Below are 22,550 nucleotides of genomic sequence, written 5' to 3'. Positions count from 1 at the left end.
GGAGCACCTGGAACAGGTGGTGGAGAGGAGGACGTTGAAGAAACTGGTGTCCATATTGGACAACCCGGACCACCCTCTCCACCACCTCCTACAGGGACAGAGGAGTACTTTCTCCAGACGTCTCCTCACGCTCCGCTGCCACAAGGAGAGATACAGGAGAACATTCCTGCCGACGGCTATGAGGCTCTACAACAGTTCACCTCTTGCCAGATCACCCTAACCCTTCTTATATTTTGTGTTTTGGTTTTTTATTCTTGTGTGTTGCTGCTACTGACTCGACAAATTTCCCCTTGGGGATTAATAAAGTATATATCTATCTATCTATCTATCTATCTGCAAGGGCTGCACGCTGACATACTGCCCGACGTGTGCCGATGCTTAGGGTCCCCTCTATCGCCTCTGCCGTTGTCCTCGGGACTAAAACGTGTGTGTGTGTGTGGTTGTGTGCGTGTGGTTGTGTGTGTGTGTGTGTGTGTGTGTGTGTGTGTGTGTGTGTGTGTGTGTGTGTGTGTGTGTTTGTGTGTGCGCAAGGCTCCAGTTTGACCCCAGGACGCAGGGTGTATGATTTCCGAGTAAAGGCAACACGAGGGTTAAACTGATTTCCAGCCTGCACAGAGACTAAAAGTGGATTCTCTGAAAGAATACAGATTTTCTTGATTTTCCACCATATTATGTGAGGACACAGGATTTACAAGTTTCGTGATATTTTCATGAATACCTGATGCTTTGATCACTTTTCTGCCTCAAAGCTGTATGTTCATTTTTTTTCATGCTCCCTCCCGTTGCCCTCGGGTCAATCTGACCCTCGTAACTGTAGATACACGTACATATGTGAATTACAAGCCTCTACCCCTGTCCTCTGGGTCAAAAAGACCCAGCTCTGGGTCAGAGTGACCCAGGTCTGGGTCAGAGTGACCCCGGCGTGTATCCGTACTCTGGGTCAGAAAGACCCGAGTTGAATCCCACGTGCCCCTCCCGTTGTCCTCGGGTCAATCTGACCCGCGTAACTGTATATACACGTACATGTGTGAATTATAAGCCTCTACCCCTGTCCTCTGGGTCAAAAAGACCCAGCTCTGGGTCAGAGTGACCCAGGTCTGGGTCAGAGTGACCCCGGCGCGTATCCGCGCCCTGGGTCAGAAAGACCCGAGTTGCATCCCACGTGCCTACGTTCTTTGGGTCAGAGTGTGTGTGTGTGTGTGTGTGTGTGTGTGTGTGTGTGTGTGTGGTTGTGTGTGTGTGTGTGTGCGCGCAAGGCTCCAGTTTGACCCCAGGACGCAGGGTGTATGCTTTCTGAGTAAAGGCAACACGAGGGTTAAGGTAAAATAAATGTACGACAATGTCATAAATGACACTTTTACTAACTGTCAATTTTCATTATTTTCTCCTTTTCATATTGTGTCAGCAGGAACAAGGACTTTGCAGCAGGACAACACAATTATCTTTCTGTTGGTTGTTGTTGCTTTGGCTGCAAGTCTGATTGTTATTGCCATTCTTATTTATTCAATCAAGGAACTCAAGAAAAAATCTTGTGGTGTTTGTGACGGTAAGCAAACTCAGTCATGAATCTAGCAATCAACCAGTATTTGGTAGAACTGGATGCAGATTAATGCTGGTTTTTCTATTTCATAATACAGCCGCTGCTGTCCTGAAAACAAGTGGTGTTTCGACGGCCGGTGGTCATCAGCAGAATCAGCAGGTACAAAAAAAAAGTAGCATCGGTAAAATTGTCAGCATGTACCTTTCCCTAATTGTATTGATGTTGTCATCTCATAATATTTATCATGTATCTATTTTAAGACAGATGAGGATTTATTGGTTTATTCTGCACCAATCTTCTCCGTTAGAACAAAAGGCTCAAATAATTCAAAAACTGAGGAGGAAGAGAGTATCTACACTGACGTCAGGAATCTGGGGTTTGATGAACAGTCCTAACACTGGGTTTTATGTCTGCACCTTGTGGGAAGTTAATTTCACCTCTTGACTTGGTAAATAATAATTTTATTTGGATAATTTGCATGTATTGTATTTATTTTAGGATTGTATTTATCTGTTTTGTAAAATAAATGAAAATAGTATCATAGCTAAGCTTTTAGAAATACATGTATATGTGCTCTAATGATCCCATATTTATGAGTGTGTGTTTCATTGTGAGCTGTTATTAAAGTTGTTATTTTTCTATCAGTCCTTTGTATGTCATGTACTTTTAAAACATCTACAGCACATAACCTACTGTCTGTGCAATGATATGTAAAGATAAATATTTGAAAAGAAATATCAAACAGATAATGAAATTAACGCAATGACATTTATTCTTCTCTGTTGAATGTCTTAACAACAAGGTAGGAACAGCTATTAAAAGTAGTGACCCGGTAGACTCAAATAAAAATATATAACAGTACCTTTATAGTTGTTACTGATGAAACATCCTGATCTGATAACACAGACACTCTGTTCACAGACAATCCAGATTCATGAGCAGACTGCACATTTGAAAGAAATCCCCCTCTGGGTTTAATTAATAGATTCAATAGAGAATACACTTAAGTCACTTGAGAGGGGCCTTTTGTGGCATTCTTAATTCATTATAAAAATCGATATTTCTATTACAGTTTTTCTCTATCCCCATGGACGGGTACCGAAGTGACCTACAAATACTCCAAACAACACAAATATTGGGGACGGGAGAGTTGGGACACTTTTGTATAAAACCAAAATAACCTTCCATTACACACAGAATACGTGAACATTAATGACTATTATTTCATCCATGAACTAACAATTTATCAGGTTTCTTAGAGCCCAACCCTAACCCAGAAGGCACAGTTTCCCCCAAATTATGTGTGTATAGAGTTGTACAGGACACATTGTTCTGGGCTATAAAAAATTATTTGAGGAAATTGCAGTCTAAATTTAAACGCCATATAATAACAATGTCAACTGCTCATATTTCTTTGAGAAAAGGAAACATTTGTGAAATGATTATATTTTCTTGATTTTTTTTCTGTATAAATGTATTTGTTCTTGTATATCTGTTTCAAATGTGTTGTTTCAATTGTATTTTTCTAGGGTGCTGACACAGTCTGCACGTTGTACAAGCATAGAAAATAGCAGATTAACGCTTAGTATCCAATCAGAGAGATTTAAAACAATATATGGCCAAACATTTTCAGCAGAATAATGCTTCTGGAAAGAAGTTAAAGTTGTCAATAACATGAAGACGCCTCTGCCATCCAGTATTGATGGGGCAGTTGGTTCGGACAGTATTGCTGATCTCTCGAGTAAACACTATAGGGACATTTTCAATAGTGTTAAGAGTGACACATTTAATATTGGTAATGTTCCTAATGATGCTGGTGTGTGTATTAGACCTGATGAAGTGTTGTATGCTATTGAAAAATTGTCATTGAACAAAGCATGTGGCCTTGACCAAATAACAGCAGAACATCTGAGGCATGCTAGCAACAGGTTGTCAGTGTTACTTGCTGTATGTTTTTCTGGTTTTTTAATACACGGCGTACTTCCTGATTCTATGCTCACTGTGTTGTTAGTGCCAGTAATCAAAAATAAAACTGGTAAAATATCTAGCATTGACAACTATCGACCAATTGCTCTGGCCAGTATACTTTCTAAAGTATTAGAACGAATCCTCTTAGATAGGCTTCAAGATTACATCTTAACCACTGATAATCAATTTGGTTTTAAAAGTAAACATAGCACAGACTTATGTATATATGCACTGAAGGAAGTTGTTAGTAAGTACAGGAGACATAACACCACAGTATTTATGTGTTTCCTGGATGCATCTAAAGCTTTTGATCGAATTAATCATTCCAAATTGTTTGTCAAATTACAAGAGCGAGGGGTGCCACCATATTTGATTCGGATTTTGCACTTTTGGTATGCACGTCAAACCATGCGAGTTAGATGGGGTAAGAGTGTATCTGCACCCTTCCTAGTGACAAATGGTGTCCGACAAGGTGGAATACTATCCCCTGCACTGTTTAATCTTTTTATGGATGACCTCTCTAAGGAGTTAAAAAAGTGTAAGACAGGATGTATGGTGGGAGAAAGTCTCATTAATCATCTCATCTACGCTGACGACTTGGTGGTCCTGTCACCTTATAGTGCTGGTTTACAGCAATTGCTCAGAGTGTGCTCAAGGTATGGGGTGGACTATGATATCGAGTTCAACTCCAAAAAGAGTGTTATTATGATAGCAAAAACTAGGGAGGATCAGAAGCTACATTTTCCTTCATTCTTTTTGGGAGTCCAGGAGTTAAATGTGGTTCAGAAATATAGGTATTTGGGTCATATCATCAGGAACGACCTCTGTGATGATGACGATGTGCAGAGGCAGTGTTGCAAACTGTATGCACAAGCCAACATGCTGGCACGTAAATTTCACATGTGTACAGAAGACGTTAAAACTGCTCTGTTTCGAGCCTACTGTACTCCTCTGTATACAGCCCACCTGTGGTGCAGTTATAGTAAAGGGAAAATGAAAAAGATGCAGGTAGCTTTCAATGATGCCTTCAGGATCCTGCTCAAGCTTCCGAGATGGACAAGCGCAAGTCAGATGTTTGTGAGCCGGAATGTTCCCACTTTTCATGCTGTTTTGAGGAATTTTATGTATAAATTTAAATGTCGACTAAATGTCTCAGAGAATGTAGTTATAAAAGCCTTGGCTGACCCAGCACTGAGTGATACCAGGTATTCGTCTTGTTTCTGGAAGCAATGGAACAAATGTTTGTATGTTTTTTAATCCCGAGTGATTTTTTTGGCTGCAATGGCTGGACCGGTGTCCTCGTATTGTATTTTATATATTGTTGTTGTGTTTGTGTTTGTTGTTTTATGGACCCATGAGTCTGGAATAAAGATATATATAATATATCCTACTTACACAATGAATTTCCTCACTTCATATTTAAAAGCGCTGAATAACTATGAGACGCGAGTATGTTGATTGTTTTCCTCCACCCAAATAATATTCCTCATAACTTAACTGTATATACGGATGGATGATTTGTTTTTCTTTTACCAGCTACCTCACACTGTGCAGCCCCTCTCACCTCTTAGGATCGTTTGAACAGTTTTATCCCAAAAAGAATCACAAATGACGAAAATGCCTAACAGACCAGATATTTATATGTAATCGGTGTAACACAAAACGGAGGAACACTTTCATGTATTAGATTTACTTAGGTTAGATTGTGTGCATATCAATGCAAAATAAATGTGTTTAATTGGGGACTACCCTTTGCACATGTGCCAGATCTCGCGCTCTAAATTGTCTTTCCGCCTTTTCTCCTGACTGTGACATGACCAGATGCAGTCAGATTAACGCAACCTCATACCAACAAATTTACTTGGTTAGTAACTGTATTTGTTTTTCATGGTAGTTTAGAATGAGCCTCGCTACTGTATAACTTTTTTCCCTTCTTTTGATTACTTCATTACTTTTTCAATTTTTTCAATTTATTACTTTTTAACTTTTTTATCACTTTATAACTTTCTTATCTTTTATTTTTTTATTGGGCTGCACGGTGGTGTAGTGGCTAGCACTGTCTTCCTCCGACAGTCCAAAGACATGCAGTCAGGTTAATTGAGCTCTAAATTGCCCATAGGTGTGAATTACTTTTTAAAACTTTAAAACTATTTTATTACTTTTTTAAATTTTTTATTACTTTTGAACTTTTTATAACTTTTTATTACTTTTGAACTTTTCATTACTTTTTTATTACTTTTTATAACTTGTTTATTACTTTTGTACATGTTTTATTACTTATATACTTTTTTATAACTTTATTACTTTTTTATTACTTTTTAAAACTTTTCAAATAATTTAAAACTATTTTATTACTTTTTTAAACTTTTTATAACTTTTTAACTTTTTATAAATTTGTATTACTTTTTTATTATGTATTTACATTTTTTATTACTTTCTAACTTTTTAATAACTTTATAATAATATTAAAACTATTTATTACTTTTGTATTACTTTTTTACTTTTCATTCCTTTTTTATAACTTTTGAACTTTTTATTACTTTTTTATTACTTTTTTACATCTTTTATTACTTTTTAACTTTTTAATTACTTTTTAAAACTTTGTATTACTTTTTTACTTTTTAAACATTTTTATACATTTTTAATTACTATTAAACTTTTTTATAACTTTTTAACTATTTATTACTTTTTTATAGATTTTAACTTTTTTTAAACTTTTTAATTACATTTTAGCTTTTTCATATCTTTTTTATAACTTTTCATTACTTTTTTATAACTTTTAACTTTTTAAAACTTTTTAATTACTTTTTTTACATTTTTTATAACTTTTTATTTAAGCATGGTTATTATGATCTTTTTACTTCCCAGGACCAGAACCTAATATCACTTTCATCACTGAAGACTTCCCATCTGATCCGGTCCGTCCAGGAGACTCAGTGACTCTGCGGTGTTCAGTCCTCTCAGACTCTGAGAGGAGAACGTGTCCAGGAGAACCGAGTGTGTTCTGGTTCAAAGCCGGATCAGATGAATCTCATCCCAGTTTAATTTATGCCCAAAGAAGCAACAGTGCTGCATGTGAGAAGAGTCCTGAGGCTCACTCTCCACAGAAATGTGTCTACAGCGTCTCTAAGAACGTCTCCTCGTCTGATGCCGGGACTCATTACTGCGCTGTGGCCACATGTGGACAGATATTATTTGGAAATGGACCAAAACTCAACATTAAAGGTAACTTTAATTTTTAATTTTTACCAATTTACCCCCCTTCTATTGTCACAATAAGTGTTTTTTAAGATGGACAAATATCATTCGCTCTTTGACAGCATGATATATTGTATATTAGTTTGTATGGCTGCACCACTTCAACCTGTGTAATATATATACTGTGCCTAATAGTTATATTCATATTTATTGTCTGTATATATTATATTCATTCAGTTACTGTAGACTTTGTTTTTATTCCAGTTTTGTTTTACAGTATTATAATTTATATCACTTGTTTTTATTTTACTATGTGTCTAGTGTGCACGTCACCCTTTTCTGCTGGAATCCGGTAAATTTCCCCACTGTGGAACTAATAAAGGATTATCTTATTTTATCTATCACACACAGGTTGATTGTAAGCAAATATTTGTGACTAGTAAAATCCTCTTTGGAGGAATTACATTTTCCTTTAGTTTGACTAAAAGTCATATTTTTGTTTTGTTTCAGAAACCGGCTTCCTGTCCTTTAGTGACAATACGTGTCTGCTCCTGACGTGTGCTGTCTTGGCTATAAGTGTGAACGTCGCAGCCGTCCTCATCTACGCCATCAAGAACAACAAGTGTGATTATTGCAATAATGAAGGTAATAGAATTGACCTTTACTATCTCTCACACACACACAGATATATATGTATTCATATTGTATCATTAGTGTTTTTACAAAAAGTGCCTCTTTATCCATTGTAATCTCTTTTTATTTCATACTGTAGCTGCTGTTTTCCTTCGAGAAAATCTTGCAAAAAGGAAGTTAAAGGTAAGATCAACTCATCCAAAAACACTTTGCACATATCTTGATTGGATGTGTCGTCTCACATCATTTGCAATTAATTCCCTCAGAGAAATGACGACGCGTGGATGTATTCTACTGTCGTCTTCAATGTGATGCAACCTGCCGGTGGTGGAAGGAGGGACGCCAAAGCAGCGGAGAGAGAGAGGATCTATGCCGCCGTCAAGGCTTTTGGGTTGGAGTAGCATGTTGAGGTCAGCTGGAGAAATGTGACAGCTGATGATCCTGCTTTAACGTGTTGGTCTTACGCTTACATGAACATTTAGTTGACGGTAATAAGAATATATGGTCGAAGGCCTGTCGTCCATCTATGATCCCCTCACACTGATACTTCACACCAACTTCCTGTCTTTGTCATCTGGGTTATTTTTAGTCCTTCCCCTTGTCGTCTTTACCGAGATTAAACATTTCTAAAATTGGACTTCTACCAAAAGTGGTACATTTAATGCTAACTATGATGTGGGTGAAATGTCATGTTTAATGTGGCCGTGTGAAGTCCCAACTGGAGGTCTTCATTGTTGTCATCCTCACTGTTGTGGTGCTCGTTAATAAAATGCATGACAGGAAATGCTACAGTCGTACAAGAATTCAAAAAGTGAAATCTGTGGAGTTGTCGTTCCGCTATTTTTGGCTCCAAAAAGAGACCACGAATAAGGAAGCATTTATATTTTGTTTGCGTTCACGTATAATAAATGTATTAAAAGTGTATGCATTTTGACTTCTTCTCTATTTTCGAAGTTATGACATTCTTGAACACATTTTTTAGCAAACCATGTTGGTGACTTAAACAAGCGTGGTCTTTTTCTACATGATTTACCATTCATTTATACTGATAAATCAAAAATAGTCTGATCGCAGTGGTTTGTAGTGGAGTCACTGTGAACTCATTCAGATCACAGTAACTCTGAGGGGTGGGTGTGAAGAGCAGGACAGCCTCTAGGGGGCGCCAAAGGGAAGAAAGACAAATCTGCATTGCTAAGCAAAGTCCCACCCTATGAAGACACGTGGGGTTCAGGTCACGTGCAGGCCTCTGCCTACAGGTGGCGCTGTGTGTGGTATTCCACTCACACAGCAGAGTACACACACACTGGTGGAGACTCTCTTTTCTTCACTCTTGACACTTTTCTCGTGGAGAAATTCAGTGCTGCATAGTAACTGAATCTCTGTCAGCGTTCTGCAAATACTAAATATAATAATTGTATTAATAACATGTTGTTATTCAATATGAAGAACAGTTAATCACAACCATGCATCCCATGGTTGTGATTAACTACGCTTAACGCTGCACTGACACAAGCTGTGGTGGGACATCCTTACACCCTACAGGCAGAGGCTGAAGCAAGGCTGGCTCCCCTCTTTGCAGATAATTAAGGAAAATACAACTTAAATCAAGGTTTACAAATTCAGCATTGATAAAAAGACCAGTGGGTCCAGTGAGGGATTAGCACCTCCCCCTCGGACAGCCACGAGCAGTGGGACGAAAGCCGGTCTTGACATCGCGTCACTGTGTGCGTTTGTGTGATTCTCCTGAAGCCTTTAGCTTTTCTTGTAAGTTGCTGTGATCTTAGTAACCATCAGAAAAACAAGCGTGTTAAGAAAAGATAAAACATCAGTCAAGCGCAGCTTCCTGAGGCCAGAACGGGGTGAGAGATGCAGGTTTGCATTCACACCTTTGAGGCCCTGCCACAACAATGACAAAGTTTCCGAGCGTCATGTGTTAGTCTGTGGTGACTGAATGTGTGTGTCTCTGTGTCTGTTAGTGTGTGAAGGTACAGAGCGTGTTCTCGCCCGATGAAGGCCACAAACCACAATGAGCTGGTCCAACAAATGTTATTGAAGTTCCGGTCCTAAACTGCAGATAGATAGGTTGTCTTCTTTATTTATTTATGGTTAGGGTTAACCTAACTGTGTTTAGATAGTTATCTTAATGCTGGAGTTTGTGGTGTTGTACTGGGCTGCATTATCTTGCCAGGTGTTATTGTGAGAATGTCAACCAGGAGCTCCTTGTTAATAATTATATTGTTTTCTTTGGTGTTTTGTCAAGCTCCCTCCTTCAGATAAAGATATGCGGGTCAGAAACTGTTCATCACCTCCAGGTGAATGTGAGAGTGTGAGAGTGGCGCCCTGCTGCTGCCTCTCACAGCCCTCTGAGAAGAAGGGAGGTGAGGGTAGAGGAGCCAGAGTGGGCGGGTCCACATTTAAGAGGTCTCTTCTGTCTTTGTGCATCACTGGAAAATGACTGAAAGTATCTTTTCTGCACACAAACCAAACTGATCAATACATTCCTGTTTAAATGATGTTGTAGGATTTTCTATGAGGACCAGAAACATGGACCTATATTTCTACAGATACATTACTTTTCATGCAGGCTACATCCCTCATAAATATGTAGCAGGTAGTAGAAGAGTGAATGAAATATATATATATTATTAGTTTTAACCAGTTTGTTTCTGGATAACTGTGGTTCACATTAGTATCAAATCAAATCACATGTTATATTTACTCAGTTGTGGAAACCCACCATGAAACCAACGTGCACTGTTCATGTTGTTTCATGTGTTACGGTTGGAAAATAATGAGCGACCAATCAGATTGCTCTGAAACTGTTACCTCCCACTTGATATGATTACATTAAGGCACTTCAACTTCTAATATGACCTAATTTAACTGTAGTCTCAAGTGGATTGACAAGAAAATGAAGATCATCTTTTATTTACTGCTGATTCTCAGAGTGGGGCGTAAGTACAAGTAGAAATGTCAGATTTACTTTGGGTATTCATTCATATTATTGTCATGTGTTTACAGTCATTTTCCAGATAATTGTTCTGTCATTATTCACTGATCTGTTTGTCTCTGATATTTTCAGGATGCAAAGATGATCAGTTTTTTGAAACAAAGACTGTTGGTGTTGGACAAGAAGTGACTCTGACTTGTGATCGCGACAAATCAATCGAAGTAACCTTGTTTTGGATCAGAATTGTTTCTGGAAACTTACCTGATGTCTTGGGGAGAATATATAATTTTTATTCTAGTGATAATGTTACTATGATTCCTCACATTAGAGCAAAAAAAGGACCTGGAACATTTCTGCTGCATATTCGTAAAGCAGAACTAAGCGATGCTGGACTTTACTACTGTTTAAAAGTAAACCTATTTGATTTAACATTTTTGAATGGAACATTTCTGAGAATTGGAGGTAAATATAAAGCTAGTATGTGTGTCCATATTTATAGAACAGTGTTCATATAAATAAACATGTTTAACAATGTTTATGTTCATTAAAGCATGGTTATTATGATCTTTTTACTTCCCAGGACCAGAACCTAATATCACTTTCATCACTGAAGACTTCCCATCTGATCCGGTCCGTCCAGGAGACTCAGGGACTCTGCGGTGTTCAGTCCTCTCAGTCTCTGAGAGGAGAACGTGTCCAGGAGAACCGAGTGTGTTCTGGTTCAAAGCCGGATCAGATGAATCTCATCCCAGTTTAATTTATGCCCAAAGAAGCAACAGTGCTGCATGTGAGAAGAGTCCTGAGGCTCACTCTCCACAGAAATGTGTCTTCAGCTTCTCTAAGAACGTCTCCTCGTCTGATGCCGGGACTCATTACTGCGCTGTGGCCACATGTGGACAGATATTATTTGGAAATGGACCAAAACTCAACATTAAAGGTAACTTTAATTTTTAATTTTTACCAATTTACCCCCCTTCTATTGTCACAATAAGTGTTTTTTAAGATGGACAAATATCATTCGCTCTTTGACAGCATGATATATTGTATATTAGTTTGTATGGCTGCACCACTTCAACCTGTGTAATATATATACTGTGCCTAATAGTTATATTCATATTTATTGTCTGTATATATTATATTCATTCAGTTACTGTAGACTTTGTTTTTATTCCAGTTTTGTTTTACAGTATTATAATTTATAGCACTTGTTTTTATTTTACTATGTGTCTAGTGTGCACGTCACCCTTTTCTGCTGGAATCCGGTAAATTTCCCCACTGTGGAACTAATAAAGGATTAACTTATTTTATCTATCACACACAGGTTGATTGTAAGTAAATATTTGTGACTAGTAAAATCCACTTTGGAGGAATTACATTTTCCTTTAGTTTGACTAAAAGTCATATTTTTGTTTTGTTTCAGAAACCGGCTTGGGGTCCTTTCGTGACAATACGTGTCTGCTCCTGACGTGTGCTGTCTTGGCTATAAGTGTGAACGTCGCAGCCGTCCTCATCTACGCCATCAAGAACAACAAGTGTGATTATTGCAATAATGAAGGTAATAGAATTGACCTTTACTATCTCTCACACACACACACAGATATATATGTATTCATATTGTATCATTAGTGTTTTTACAAAAAGTGCCTCTTTATCCATTGTAATCTCTTTTTATTTCATACTGTAGCTGCTGTTTTCCTTCGAGAAAATCTTGCAAAAAGGAAGTTAAAGGTAAGATCAACTCATCCAAAAACACTTTGCACATATCTTGATTGGATGTGTCGTCTCACATCATTTGCAATTAATTCCCTCAGAGAAATGACGACGCGTGGATGTATTCTACTGTCGTCTTCAATGTGATGCAACCTGCCGGTGGTGGAAGGAGGGACGCCAAAGCAGCGGAGAGAGAGAGGATCTATGCCGCCGTCAAGGCTTTTGGGTTGGAGTAGCATGTTGAGGTCAGATGGCGAAATGTGACAGCTGATGATCCTGCTTTAACGTGTTGGTCTTACGCTTACATGAACATTTAGTTGACGGTAATAAGAATATATGGTCGAAGGCCTGTCGTCCATCTATGATCCCCTCACACTGATACTTCACACCAACTTCCTGTCTTTGTCATCTGGGTTATTTCTAGTCCTTCCCCTTGTCGTCTTTACCGAGATTAAACATTTCTAAAATTGGACTTCTACCAAAAGTGGTACATTTAATGCTAACTATGATGTGGGTGAAATGTAATGTGTGATGTGGCCGTGTGAAGTCCCAACTGGAGGTCTTCATTGTTGTCATCCTCACTGTTGTGGTGCTCGTTAATAAAATGCATGACAGGAAATGCTACAGTCGTACAAGAATTCAAAAAGTGAAATCTGTGGAGTTGTCGTGCCGCTACTTTTGGCTACAAAAAGAGACCACGAATAAGGAAGCATTTATATTTTGTTTGTGTTCACGTATAATAAATGTATTAAAAGTGTATGCATTTTGACTTCTTCTCTATTTTCGAAGTTATGACATGTTTAACATTCTTGAACACATTTTTTAGCAAACCATGTTGGTGACTTTCTACATGATTTACCATTAATTGATACTGATAAATCAATAATAGTCTGATCGCAGTGGTTTGTAGTGGAGTTACTGTGAACTCATTCAGATCACAGTAACTCAGAGGGGTGGGTGTAAAGAGCAGGACAGCCTCTAGGGGGCGCCAAAGGGAAGAAAGAAAAAATCTGCATTGCTCAGCAAAGTCCCACCCGATGAAGACACGTGGGGTTCAGGTCACGTGCAGGCCTCTGCCTACAGCTGGCGCTGTGTGTGGTATTCCACTCACACAGCAGAGTACACACACACTGGTGGAGACTCTCTTTTCTTCACTCTTGACACTCTTCTCATGGAGAAATTTAGTGCTGCATCGTTAATTGAATCTCTGTCAGCGTTCTGCAAATACTAATAATAATAACTGTATTAATAACATGTTGTTATTCAATATGAAGAACAGTTAATCACAACCATGCATCCCATGGTTGTGATTAACTGCGCTTAACGCTGCACTGACACACGCTGTGGTGGGACATCCTTACACCCTACAGGCAGAGGCTGAAGCAAGGCTGGCTCCCCTCTTTGCAGATAATTAGGGGAAATACAACTTAAATCAAGGTTTAAAAATTCTGCATTGATAAAAAGACCAGTGGGTCCAGTGAGGGATTAGCACCTCCCCCTCTGACAGCCACGAGCAGTGGGATGAAAGCCGGTCTTGACATCGCGTCACTGTGTGCGTTTGTGTGATTCTCCTGAAGCCTTTAGCTTTTCTTGTAAGTTGCTGTGATCTTAGTAACCATCAGAAAAACAAGCGTGTTAAGAAAAGATAAAACATCAGTCAAGCGCAGCTTCCTGAGGCCAGAACGCGGTGAGAGACGCAGGTTGGCATTCACACCTTTGAGGCCCTGCCACAACAATGGCAAAGTTTCCGAGCATCATGTGTTAGTCTGTGGTGACTGAATGTGTGTGTCTCTGTGTCTGTTAGTGTGTGAAGGTACAGAGCGTGTTCTCGCCCGATGAAGGCCACAAACCACAATGAGCTGGTCCAACAAATGTTAAAGAAGTTCCGGTCCTAAACTGCAGATAGATAGGTTGTCTTCTTTATCTATTTAGGGTTAGGGTTAACCTAACTGTGTTTAGATAGTTATCTTAATGCTTTGTGGTGTTGTACTGGGCTGCATTATCTTGCCAGGTGTTATTGTGGGAATGTCAACCAGGAGCTCCTTGTTAATGATTATATTGTTTTCTTCGGGGTTTTGTCAAGCTCCCTCCTTCAGATAAAGATATGCGGGTCAGAAACTGTTCATCACCTCCAGGTGAATGTGAGAGTGAGAGTGGCGCCCTGCTGCTGCCTCTCACAGCCCTCTGAGAAGAAGGGAGGTGAGGGTAGAGGAGCCAGAGTGGGCGGGTCCACATTTAAGAGGTCTCTTCTGTCTTTGTGCATCACTGGAAAATGACTGAAAGTATCTTTTCTGCACAAAAACCAAACTGATCAATACATTCCTGTTTAAATGATGTTGTCGGATTTTCTTTGAGGACCAGAAACATGGACCTATATTTCTACAGATACATTACTTTTCATGCAGGCTACATCCCTCATAAATATGTAGTAGGTAGTAGAAGAGTGAATGAAAAATATATATATATATTATTTGCTTGAACCAGTTTGTTTCTGGATAACTGTGGTTCACATTAGAATCAAATCAAATCACAGGTTATATTTACTCAGTTGTGGAAACCCACCATGAAACCAACGTGCACTGTTCATGTTGTTTCATGTGTTACGGTTGGAAAATAATGAGCGACCAATCAGATTGCTCTGAAACTGTTACCTCCCACTTGATATGATTACATTAAGGCACTTCAACTTCTAATATGACCTAATTTAACAGTAGTCTCAAGTGGATTGACAAGAAAATGAAGATCATCTTTTATTTACTGCTGATTCTCAGAGTGGGGCGTAAGTACACGTAGAAATGTCAGATTTACTTTGGGTATTCATTCATATTATTGTCATGTGTTTACTGTCATTTTCCAGATAATTGTTCTGTCATTATTCACTGATCTGTTTGTCTCGGATATTTTCAGGATGCACAGATGGTCAGATCTTTGAAACAAAGACTGTTGGTGTTGGACAAGAAGTGACTCTGACTTGTGATCGCAACAAATCAATAAAAGGAAACTTGTTTTGGATCAGAATTGTTTCTGGAAACTCACCTGATTTCTTGGGGAGAACATCTTATTTTGATTCTAGTTATAATGTTAAGTCTATGATTCCTCACATTACAGCAAAACAAGGACCTGGAACATTTCTGCTGCATATTCGTAAAGCAAAGCTAAGCGATGCTGGACTTTACTACTGTTTAAACGTAAACCTATTTGATTTAACATTTTTGAATGGAACATTTCTGAGAATTGGAGGTAAATATAAAGATAGTATGTGTGTCCATATTTATAGAACAGTGTTCATATAAATAAACATGTTTAACAATGTTTATGTTCATTAAAGCATGGTTATTATGATCTTTTTACTTCCCAGGACCAGAACCTAATATCACTTTCATCACTGAAGACTTCCCATCTGATCCGGCCCGTCCAGGAGACTCAGTGACTCTGCGGTGTTCCGTCTTCTCAGACCCTGAGAGGAGAACGTGTCCAGGAGAACCGAGTGTGTTCTGGTTCAAAGCCGGATCAGATGAATCTCATCCCAGTTTAATTTATGCCCAAAGAAGCAACAGTGCTGCATGTGAGAAGAGTCCTGAGGCTCACTCTCCACAGAAATGTGTCTACAGCGTCTCTAAGAACGTCTCCTCGTCTGATGCCGGGACTCATTACTGCGCTGTGGCCACATGTGGACAGATATTATTTGGAAATGGAACAAAACTCAACAATAAAGGTAACGGTAGAACATTTCCATTTAAATCATCATTAAAAATTAACTTTAAATACATTAAGATCATGTATCACAAAGCCATTGTACCACATGCGCCATATAATCTTCTCAAAACAAAGACTGTTGGTGTTGGACAAGAAGTGACTCTGACTTGTGATCGCGACAAATCAATCCAAGGAAACTTGTTTTGGATCAGAATTATTTCTGGAAACTCACCTGATTTCTTGGGGAGAACATATTATTTTGATTCTAGTGATAATGTTAAGTCTATGATTCCTCACATTACAGCAAAACAAGGACCTGGAACATTTCTGCTGCATATTCGTAAAGCAGAGCTAAGCGATGCTGGACTTTACTACTGTTTAAACGTAAACCTATTTGATTTAACATTTTTGAAAGGAACATTTCTGAGAATTGGAGGTAAATATAAAGATATTGTGTGTGTCCATATTTATAGAACAGTGTTCATATAAATAAACATGTTTAACAATGTTTATGTTCATTAAAGCATGGTTATTATGATCTTTTTACTTCCCAGGACCAGAACCTAATATCACTGTCATCACTGAAGACTTCCCATCTGATCCGGTCCGTCCAGGAGACTCAGTGACTCTGCGGTGTTCAGTCCTCTCAGACTCTGAGAGGAGAACGTGTCCAAGAGAACCGAGTGTGTTCTGGTTCAAAGCCGGATCAGATGAATCTCATCCCAGTTTAATTTATGCCCAAAGAAGCAACAGTGCTGCATGTGAGAAGAGTCCTGAGGCTCACTCTCCACAGAAATGTGTCTACAGCTTCTCTAAGAACGTCTCCTCGTCTGATGCCGGGACCCATTACTGCGCTGTGGCCACATGTGGACAGATATTATTTGGAAATGGAACCAAACTCAACATTAAAGGTAACTTTAATTTTAAATTTTTACCAATTTTCCCCCCTTCTATTGTCACGATAAGTGTTTTTTAAGGTTGACAAATATAATTCGCTCTTTGACAGCATGATATATTGTATATTAGTTTGTATGGCTGCACCACTTCAACCTGTGCAATATATATACTGTGCCTAATAGTTTTCTTCATATTTATTGTCTGTATATATTATATTCATTCAGTTACTGTAGACTCTGTTTTTATTTCAGTTTTCTTTTAAAGTTGTATTATTTATATCACTTGTTTTTATTTTACTATGTGTCTAGTGTGCACGTCACCCTTTTCTGATGGAATCCGGTAAATGTCCCCACTGCGGGACTAATATAGGATTATCTTATTTTATCTTATCTCATACCATCAAATGGAAATATTCTAGATGTCTTGGGTCTCATTTAACACATCTCTGGTCTTATTGTATATCTTATGACATGAAATACAGTTCTGTGGGTTTTAACAATGTTTTTTTGCATATATTAGTTATTAATGTCCAACCCACTGGAAATTCAGTGTGGTAAATTAGTTTAATAAAGGAAAGTTTTGTTTGGTCTTGATCAAAAGCAAAATAACACACACAGGTTGATCGTAAGCAAATATTTGTGACAAGTAAAATCCTCTTTGGAGGAATTACATTTTCCTTTAGTTTTACAAAAAGTCATATTTTTGTTTTGTTTCAGAAACCGGCTTGGGGTCCTTTCGTGACAATACATGTCTGCTCCTGACGTGTGCTGTCTTGGCTATAAGTGTGAACGTCGCAGCCGTCCTCATCTATGCCATCAAGAACAACAAGTGTGATTATTGCAATAATGAAGGTAATAGAATTGACCTTTACTATCTCTCACACACATACACAGATATATATGTATTCATATTGTATCACTAGTGTTTTTACAAAAAGTGCCTCTTTATCCATTGTAATCTCTTTTTATTTCATACTGTAGCTGCTGTTTTCCTTCGAGAAAATCTTGCAAAAAGGAAGTTAAAGGTAAGATCAACTCATCCAAAAACACTTTGCACATATCTTGATTGGATGTGTCGTCTCACATCATTTGCAATTAATTCCCTCAGAGAAATGACGACGCGTGGATGTATTCTACTGTCGTCTTCAATGTGATGCAACCTGCCGGTGGTGGAAGAAGGGACGCCAAAGCAGCGGAGAGAGAGAGGATCTATGCCGCCGTCAAGGCTTTTGGGTTGGAGTAGCATGTTGAGGTCAGCTGGAGAAATGTGACAGCTGATGATCCTGCTTTAACTTTTTCGTCTTACGCTTACATGAACATTTAGTTGACGGTAATGAGAATATATGGTCGAAGGCCTGTCGTCCATCTATAATCCCCTCACACTGATACTTCACACCAACTTCCTGTCTTTGTCATCTGGGTTATTTTTAGTCCTTCCCCTTGTCGTCTTTACCGAGATTAAACATTTCTAAAATTGGACTTCTACCAAAAGTGGTATATTTAATTCTAACTATGATGTGGGTGAAATGTAATGTTTAATGTGGCCGTGTGAAGTCCCAACTGGAGGTCTTCATTGTTGTCATCCTCACTGTTGTGGTGCTCGTTAATAAAATGCATGACAGGAAATGCTACAGTCGTACAAGAATTCAAAAAGTGAAATCTGTGGAGTTGTCGTGCCGCTACTTTTGGCTACAAAAAGAGACCACGAATAAGGAAGCATTTATATTTTGTTTGTGTTCATGTAAAATAAATGTATTAAAAGTGTATGCATTTTGACTTCTTCTCTATTTTCGAAGTTATGACATGTTTAACATTCTTGAACACATTTTTTAGCAAACCATGTTGGTGACTTTCTACATGATTTACCATTCATTGATACTGATAAATCAATAATAGTCTGATCGCAGTGGTTTGTAGTGGAGTTACTGTGAACTCATTCAGATCACAGTAACTCTGAGGGGTGGGTGTGAAGAGCAGGACAGCCTCTAGGGGGCGCCAAAGGGAAGAAAGAAAAAATCTGCATTGCTCAGCAAAGTCCCACCCGATGAAGACACGTGGGGTTCAGGTCACGTGCAGGCCTCTGCCTACAGGTGGCGCTGTGTGTGGTATTCCACTCACACAGCAGAGTACACACACTGGTGGAGACTCTCTTTTCTTCACTCTTGACACTCTTCTCATGGAGAAATTTAGTGCTGCATCGTTAATTGAATCTCTGTCAGCGTTCTGCAAATACTAATAATAATAACTGTATTAATAACATGTTGTTATTCAATATGAAGAACAGTTAATCACAACCATGCATCCCATGGTTGTGATTAACTGCGCTTAACGCTGCACTGACACACGCTGTGGTGGGACATCCTTACACCCTACAGGCAGAGGCTGAAGCAAGGCTGGCTCCCCTCTTTGCAGATAATTAGGCAAATATAACTTAAATCAAGGTTTAAAAATTCTGCATTGATAAAAAGACCAGTGGGTCCAGTGAGGGATTAGCACCTCCCCCTCTGACAGCCACGAGCAGTGGGACGAAAGCCGGTCTTGACATCGCGTGACTGTGTGCGTTTGTGTGATTCTCCTGAAGCCTTTAGCTTTTCTTGTAAGTTGCTGTGATCTTAGTAACCATCAGAAAAACAAGCGTGTTAAGAAAAGATAAAACATCAGTCAAGCGCAGCTTCCTGAGGCCAGAACGCGGTGAGAGACGCAGGTTGGCATTCACACCTTTGAGGCCCTGCCACAACAATGGCAAAGTTTCCGAGCATCATGTGTTAGTCTGTGGTGACTGAATGTGTGTGTCTCTGTGTCTGTTAGTGTGTGAAGGTACAGAGCGTGTTCTCGCCCGATGAAGGCCACAAACCACAATGAGCTGGTCCAACAAATGTTAAAGAAGTTCCGGTCCTAAACTGCAGATAGATAGGTTGTCTTCTTTATTTATTTATCGTTAGGGTTAACCTAACTGTGTTTAGATAGTTATCTTAATGCTGGAGTTTGTGGTGTTGTACTGGGCTGCATTATCTTGCCAGGTGTTATTGTGGGAATGTCAACCAGGAGCTCCTTGTTAATGATTATATTGTTTTCTTCGGGGTTTTGTCAAGCTCCCTCCTTCAGATAAAGATATGCGGGTCAGAAACTGTTCATCACCTCCAGGTGAATGTGAGAGTGAGAGTGGCGCCCTGCTGCTGCCTCTCACAGCCCTCTGAGAAGAAGGGAGGTGAGGGTAGAGGAGCCAGAGTGGGCGGGTCCACATTTAAGAGGTCTCTTCTGTCTTTGTGCATCACTGGAAAATGACTGAAAGTATCTTTTCTGCACAAAAACCAAACTGATCAATACATTCCTGTTTAAATGATGTTGTCGGATTTTCTTTGAGGACCAGAAACATGGACCTATATTTCTACAGATACATTACTTTTCATGCAGGCTACATCCCTCATAAATATGTAGTAGGTAGTAGAAGAGTGAATGAAAAATATATATATATATTATTTGCTTGAACCAGTTTGTTTCTGGATAACTGTGGTTCACATTAGAATCAAATCAAATCACATGTATTATTTACTCAGTTGTGGAAACCTACCATGAAACCAGCGTGCACTGTTCATGTTGTTTCATGTGTTACGGTTGGAAAATAATGAGCGACCAATCAGATTGCTCTGAAACTGTTACCTCCCACTTGATATGATTACATTAAGGCACTTCAACTTCTAATATGACCTAATTTAACAGTAGTCTCAAGTGGATTGACAAGAAAATGAAGATCATCTTTTATTTACTGCTGATTCTCAGAGTGGGGCGTAAGTACACGTAGAAATGTCAGATTTACTTTGGGTATTCATTCATATTATTGTCATGTGTTTACAGTCATTTTCCAGATAATTGTTCTGTCATTATTCACTGATCTGTTTGTCTCGGATATTTTCAGGATGCACAGATGGTCAGATCTTTGAAACAAAGACTGTTGGTGTTGGACAAGAAGTGACTCTGACTTGTGATCGCAACAAATCAATAAAAGGAAACTTGTTTTGGATCAGAATTGTTTCTGGAAACTCACCTGATTTCTTGGGGAGAACATATTATTTTGATTCTAGTTATAATGTTAAGTCTATGATTCCTCACATTACAGCAAAACAAGGACCTGGAACATTTCTGCTGCATATTCGTAAAGCAAAGCTAAGCGATGCTGGACTTTACTACTGTTTAAACGTAAACCTATTTGATTTAACATTTTTGAATGGAACATTTCTGAGAATTGGAGGTAAATATAAAGATAGTATGTGTGTCCATATTTATAGAACAGTGTTCATATAAATAAACATGTTTAACAATGTTTATGTTCATTAAAGCATGGTTATTATGATCTTTTTACTTCCCAGGACCAGAACCTAATATCACTTTCATCACTGAAGACTTCCCATCTGATCCGGCCCGTCCAGGAGACTCAGGGACTCTGCGGTGTTCCGTCTTCTCAGACCCTGAGAGGAGAACGTGTCCAGGAGAACCGAGTGTGTTCTGGTTCAAAGCCGGATCAGATGAATCTCATCCCAGTTTAATTTATGCCCAAAGAAGCAACAGTGCTGCATGTGAGAAGAGTCCTGAGGCTCACTCTCCACAGAAATGTGTCTACAGCTTCTCTAAGAACGTCGGCTCGTCTGATGCCGGGACTCATTACTGTGCTGTGGCCACATGTGGACAGATATTATTTGGAAATGGAACCAAACTGGATATTAAAGGTAACGGGAGAACATTTCCATATAAATGATTAATAAAAAAATTATCATGTATCACAAAGCCATTGTACCACATCATCTTCTCAAAATAGTTGTTGACTTTATTATTCGATCATTTTCCTTTACTTGCAGCACCCGACACAGTTCAGATCCTGCTATTATCAACTCTGGCTATAAGTCTGATTGTTAATGCCTTCATGATTTATACCTTCAAGATAAAAACTTGTCATTGTTACAACGGTAATATAAGCTTCTTACAGCATCTTGCAAAAGCTAACTTTTCAGAATTACAACGACTGATAAATGAACCTACCTCTTTCATCCTCTGTTTTTATTTGCCCTGCAAATAAATGCTGCAACAGCCAGCGGTGACCCCCAAGCTCAGCGGGTAAGGTTTATATATATATGTTTTGCCATATTTTTTTCTCTCCAGATGTATAGAAAATATATTATGCTATTTTATAATATGTTTTCCATATTTATTCAGAGAAATGAAGACTTAGTGGAATATTCTGCACCAACCTTCACCAAGAGGAAAACTGGCAGAGCAGAAAGAAAGAATGTAAAACCAGCGGAGGAAGAGACCGTCTACGCTGATGTCAGGACTTTAGTGATGGATTAACTCTATACTAGATTTTCTCATGAAGTTAAAACGCATTGTGTCTGGCACACTGTTGTAAATATGCTGCTTTATTTCTCATGTTGATAACCTTGAATTATTTTGTATGTATTTTGATATTATGTTTTAATGGCTTTGGTTGATATTCTACACAGCATCTCATATCTCTTCATTCTTGTTTAGTTGTGTGCATTGTTAAATCTTTGACCCATATTTTACTTAATTATATCACTTCAAATAAGCTGAAAGATTGAACTTGAAAGAGTCAGAGGGTTGAAGAATGGTTGTCTGATGTGCAGTTTTAAGGCTGTAAACTTCTCCAAATATGTATCATTGCTAAGGTGCAATGCTTTCTGTTAAATATTTTAACTTATCAGGGCAAAATAAAAAAACGATTACATTACACACTATTTTGGCTCTCAACAAAACTATGTGTCTAAATCTTTGTGGCAAATAACGACAGTCGTTGGGTAAGTAATGTGTTGATGTGTTTTGTGATTCTATGGATGCAGGTGGTATATCAAAACCTTGAGGGTTGCTGTGAAAAGGTTATATTAAGCTATAGTATATGTTATACATATTTGATGGTGATTAAAGTTGGGTCAGTTGCAAAAATGGA

The 22,550-nt window shown here is 38.6% G+C and overlaps 2 protein-coding genes and 2 long non-coding RNA genes across 4 annotated transcripts; all 4 read left to right on the top strand.

Moving 5' to 3' along the window:
- Window positions 1-576: 576 nt before the first annotated feature.
- LOC130209829 (uncharacterized) lies at window positions 577-2,184 on the top strand. Its single transcript, XR_008834713.1, has 3 exons — window positions 577-1,546; window positions 1,638-1,699; window positions 1,801-2,184. It is a non-coding gene; the product is annotated as an uncharacterized LOC130209829 (long non-coding RNA).
- A 4,860-nt stretch (window positions 2,185-7,044) lies between these two features.
- LOC130209986 (uncharacterized) lies at window positions 7,045-8,261 on the top strand. Its single transcript, XR_008834749.1, has 3 exons — window positions 7,045-7,351; window positions 7,479-7,522; window positions 7,606-8,261. It is a non-coding gene; the product is annotated as an uncharacterized LOC130209986 (long non-coding RNA).
- Window positions 8,262-9,620: 1,359 nt separating this feature from the next.
- LOC130209324 (uncharacterized) lies at window positions 9,621-12,768 on the top strand. Its single transcript, XM_056438886.1, has 5 exons — window positions 9,621-9,717; window positions 10,870-11,226; window positions 11,710-11,844; window positions 11,974-12,017; window positions 12,101-12,768. Exons 1-5 carry the CDS (start codon window positions 9,621-9,623, stop codon window positions 12,233-12,235), a joined length of 768 nt encoding a protein of 255 aa, XP_056294861.1. The 3' UTR covers window positions 12,236-12,768.
- Window positions 12,769-14,752: 1,984 nt separating this feature from the next.
- Window positions 14,753-22,550, top strand: LOC130209323 (uncharacterized). The gene is made up of 6 exons (XM_056438885.1): window positions 14,753-14,778; window positions 14,907-15,239; window positions 15,358-15,714; window positions 21,445-21,552; window positions 21,675-21,700; window positions 21,800-22,550. Exons 2-6 carry the CDS (start codon window positions 15,089-15,091, stop codon window positions 21,932-21,934), a joined length of 777 nt encoding a protein of 258 aa, XP_056294860.1. The 5' UTR covers window positions 14,753-14,778; window positions 14,907-15,088; the 3' UTR covers window positions 21,935-22,550.

Source organism: Pseudoliparis swirei, chromosome 19, assembly GCF_029220125.1.
Source record: "Pseudoliparis swirei isolate HS2019 ecotype Mariana Trench chromosome 19, NWPU_hadal_v1, whole genome shotgun sequence".
In the NCBI taxonomy this organism is placed as follows: Eukaryota; Metazoa; Chordata; class Actinopteri; order Perciformes; family Liparidae; genus Pseudoliparis; species Pseudoliparis swirei.
Note: the sequence above shows the minus strand (reverse complement) of the source record. Positions and strands in the feature narration are given on the sequence as shown.

What these genes read in the sequence shown, in the direction of transcription:
- LOC130209324 (XM_056438886.1), top strand. Translation starts at nt 9,621, where the DNA reads ATGCGGGTCAGAAACTGTTCATCACCTCCAGGTGAATGTGAGAGTGTG. An exon ending in GCCCTCTGAGAAGAAGGGAG is followed by an intron (nt 9,718 to 10,869) that starts GTGAGGGTAGAG and finishes TTTACTTCCCAG; the next exon opens with GACCAGAACCTAATATCACT. An exon ending in TGATTATTGCAATAATGAAG is followed by an intron (nt 11,845 to 11,973) that starts GTAATAGAATTG and finishes TTCATACTGTAG; the next exon opens with CTGCTGTTTTCCTTCGAGAA.
- LOC130209323 (XM_056438885.1), top strand. Translation starts at nt 15,089, where the DNA reads ATGATTCCTCACATTACAGCAAAACAAGGACCTGGAACATTTCTGCTG. An exon ending in AACATTTCTGAGAATTGGAG is followed by an intron (nt 15,240 to 15,357) that starts GTAAATATAAAG and finishes TTTACTTCCCAG; the next exon opens with GACCAGAACCTAATATCACT. An exon ending in GTGACCCCCAAGCTCAGCGG is followed by an intron (nt 21,701 to 21,799) that starts GTAAGGTTTATA and finishes ATATTTATTCAG; the next exon opens with AGAAATGAAGACTTAGTGGA.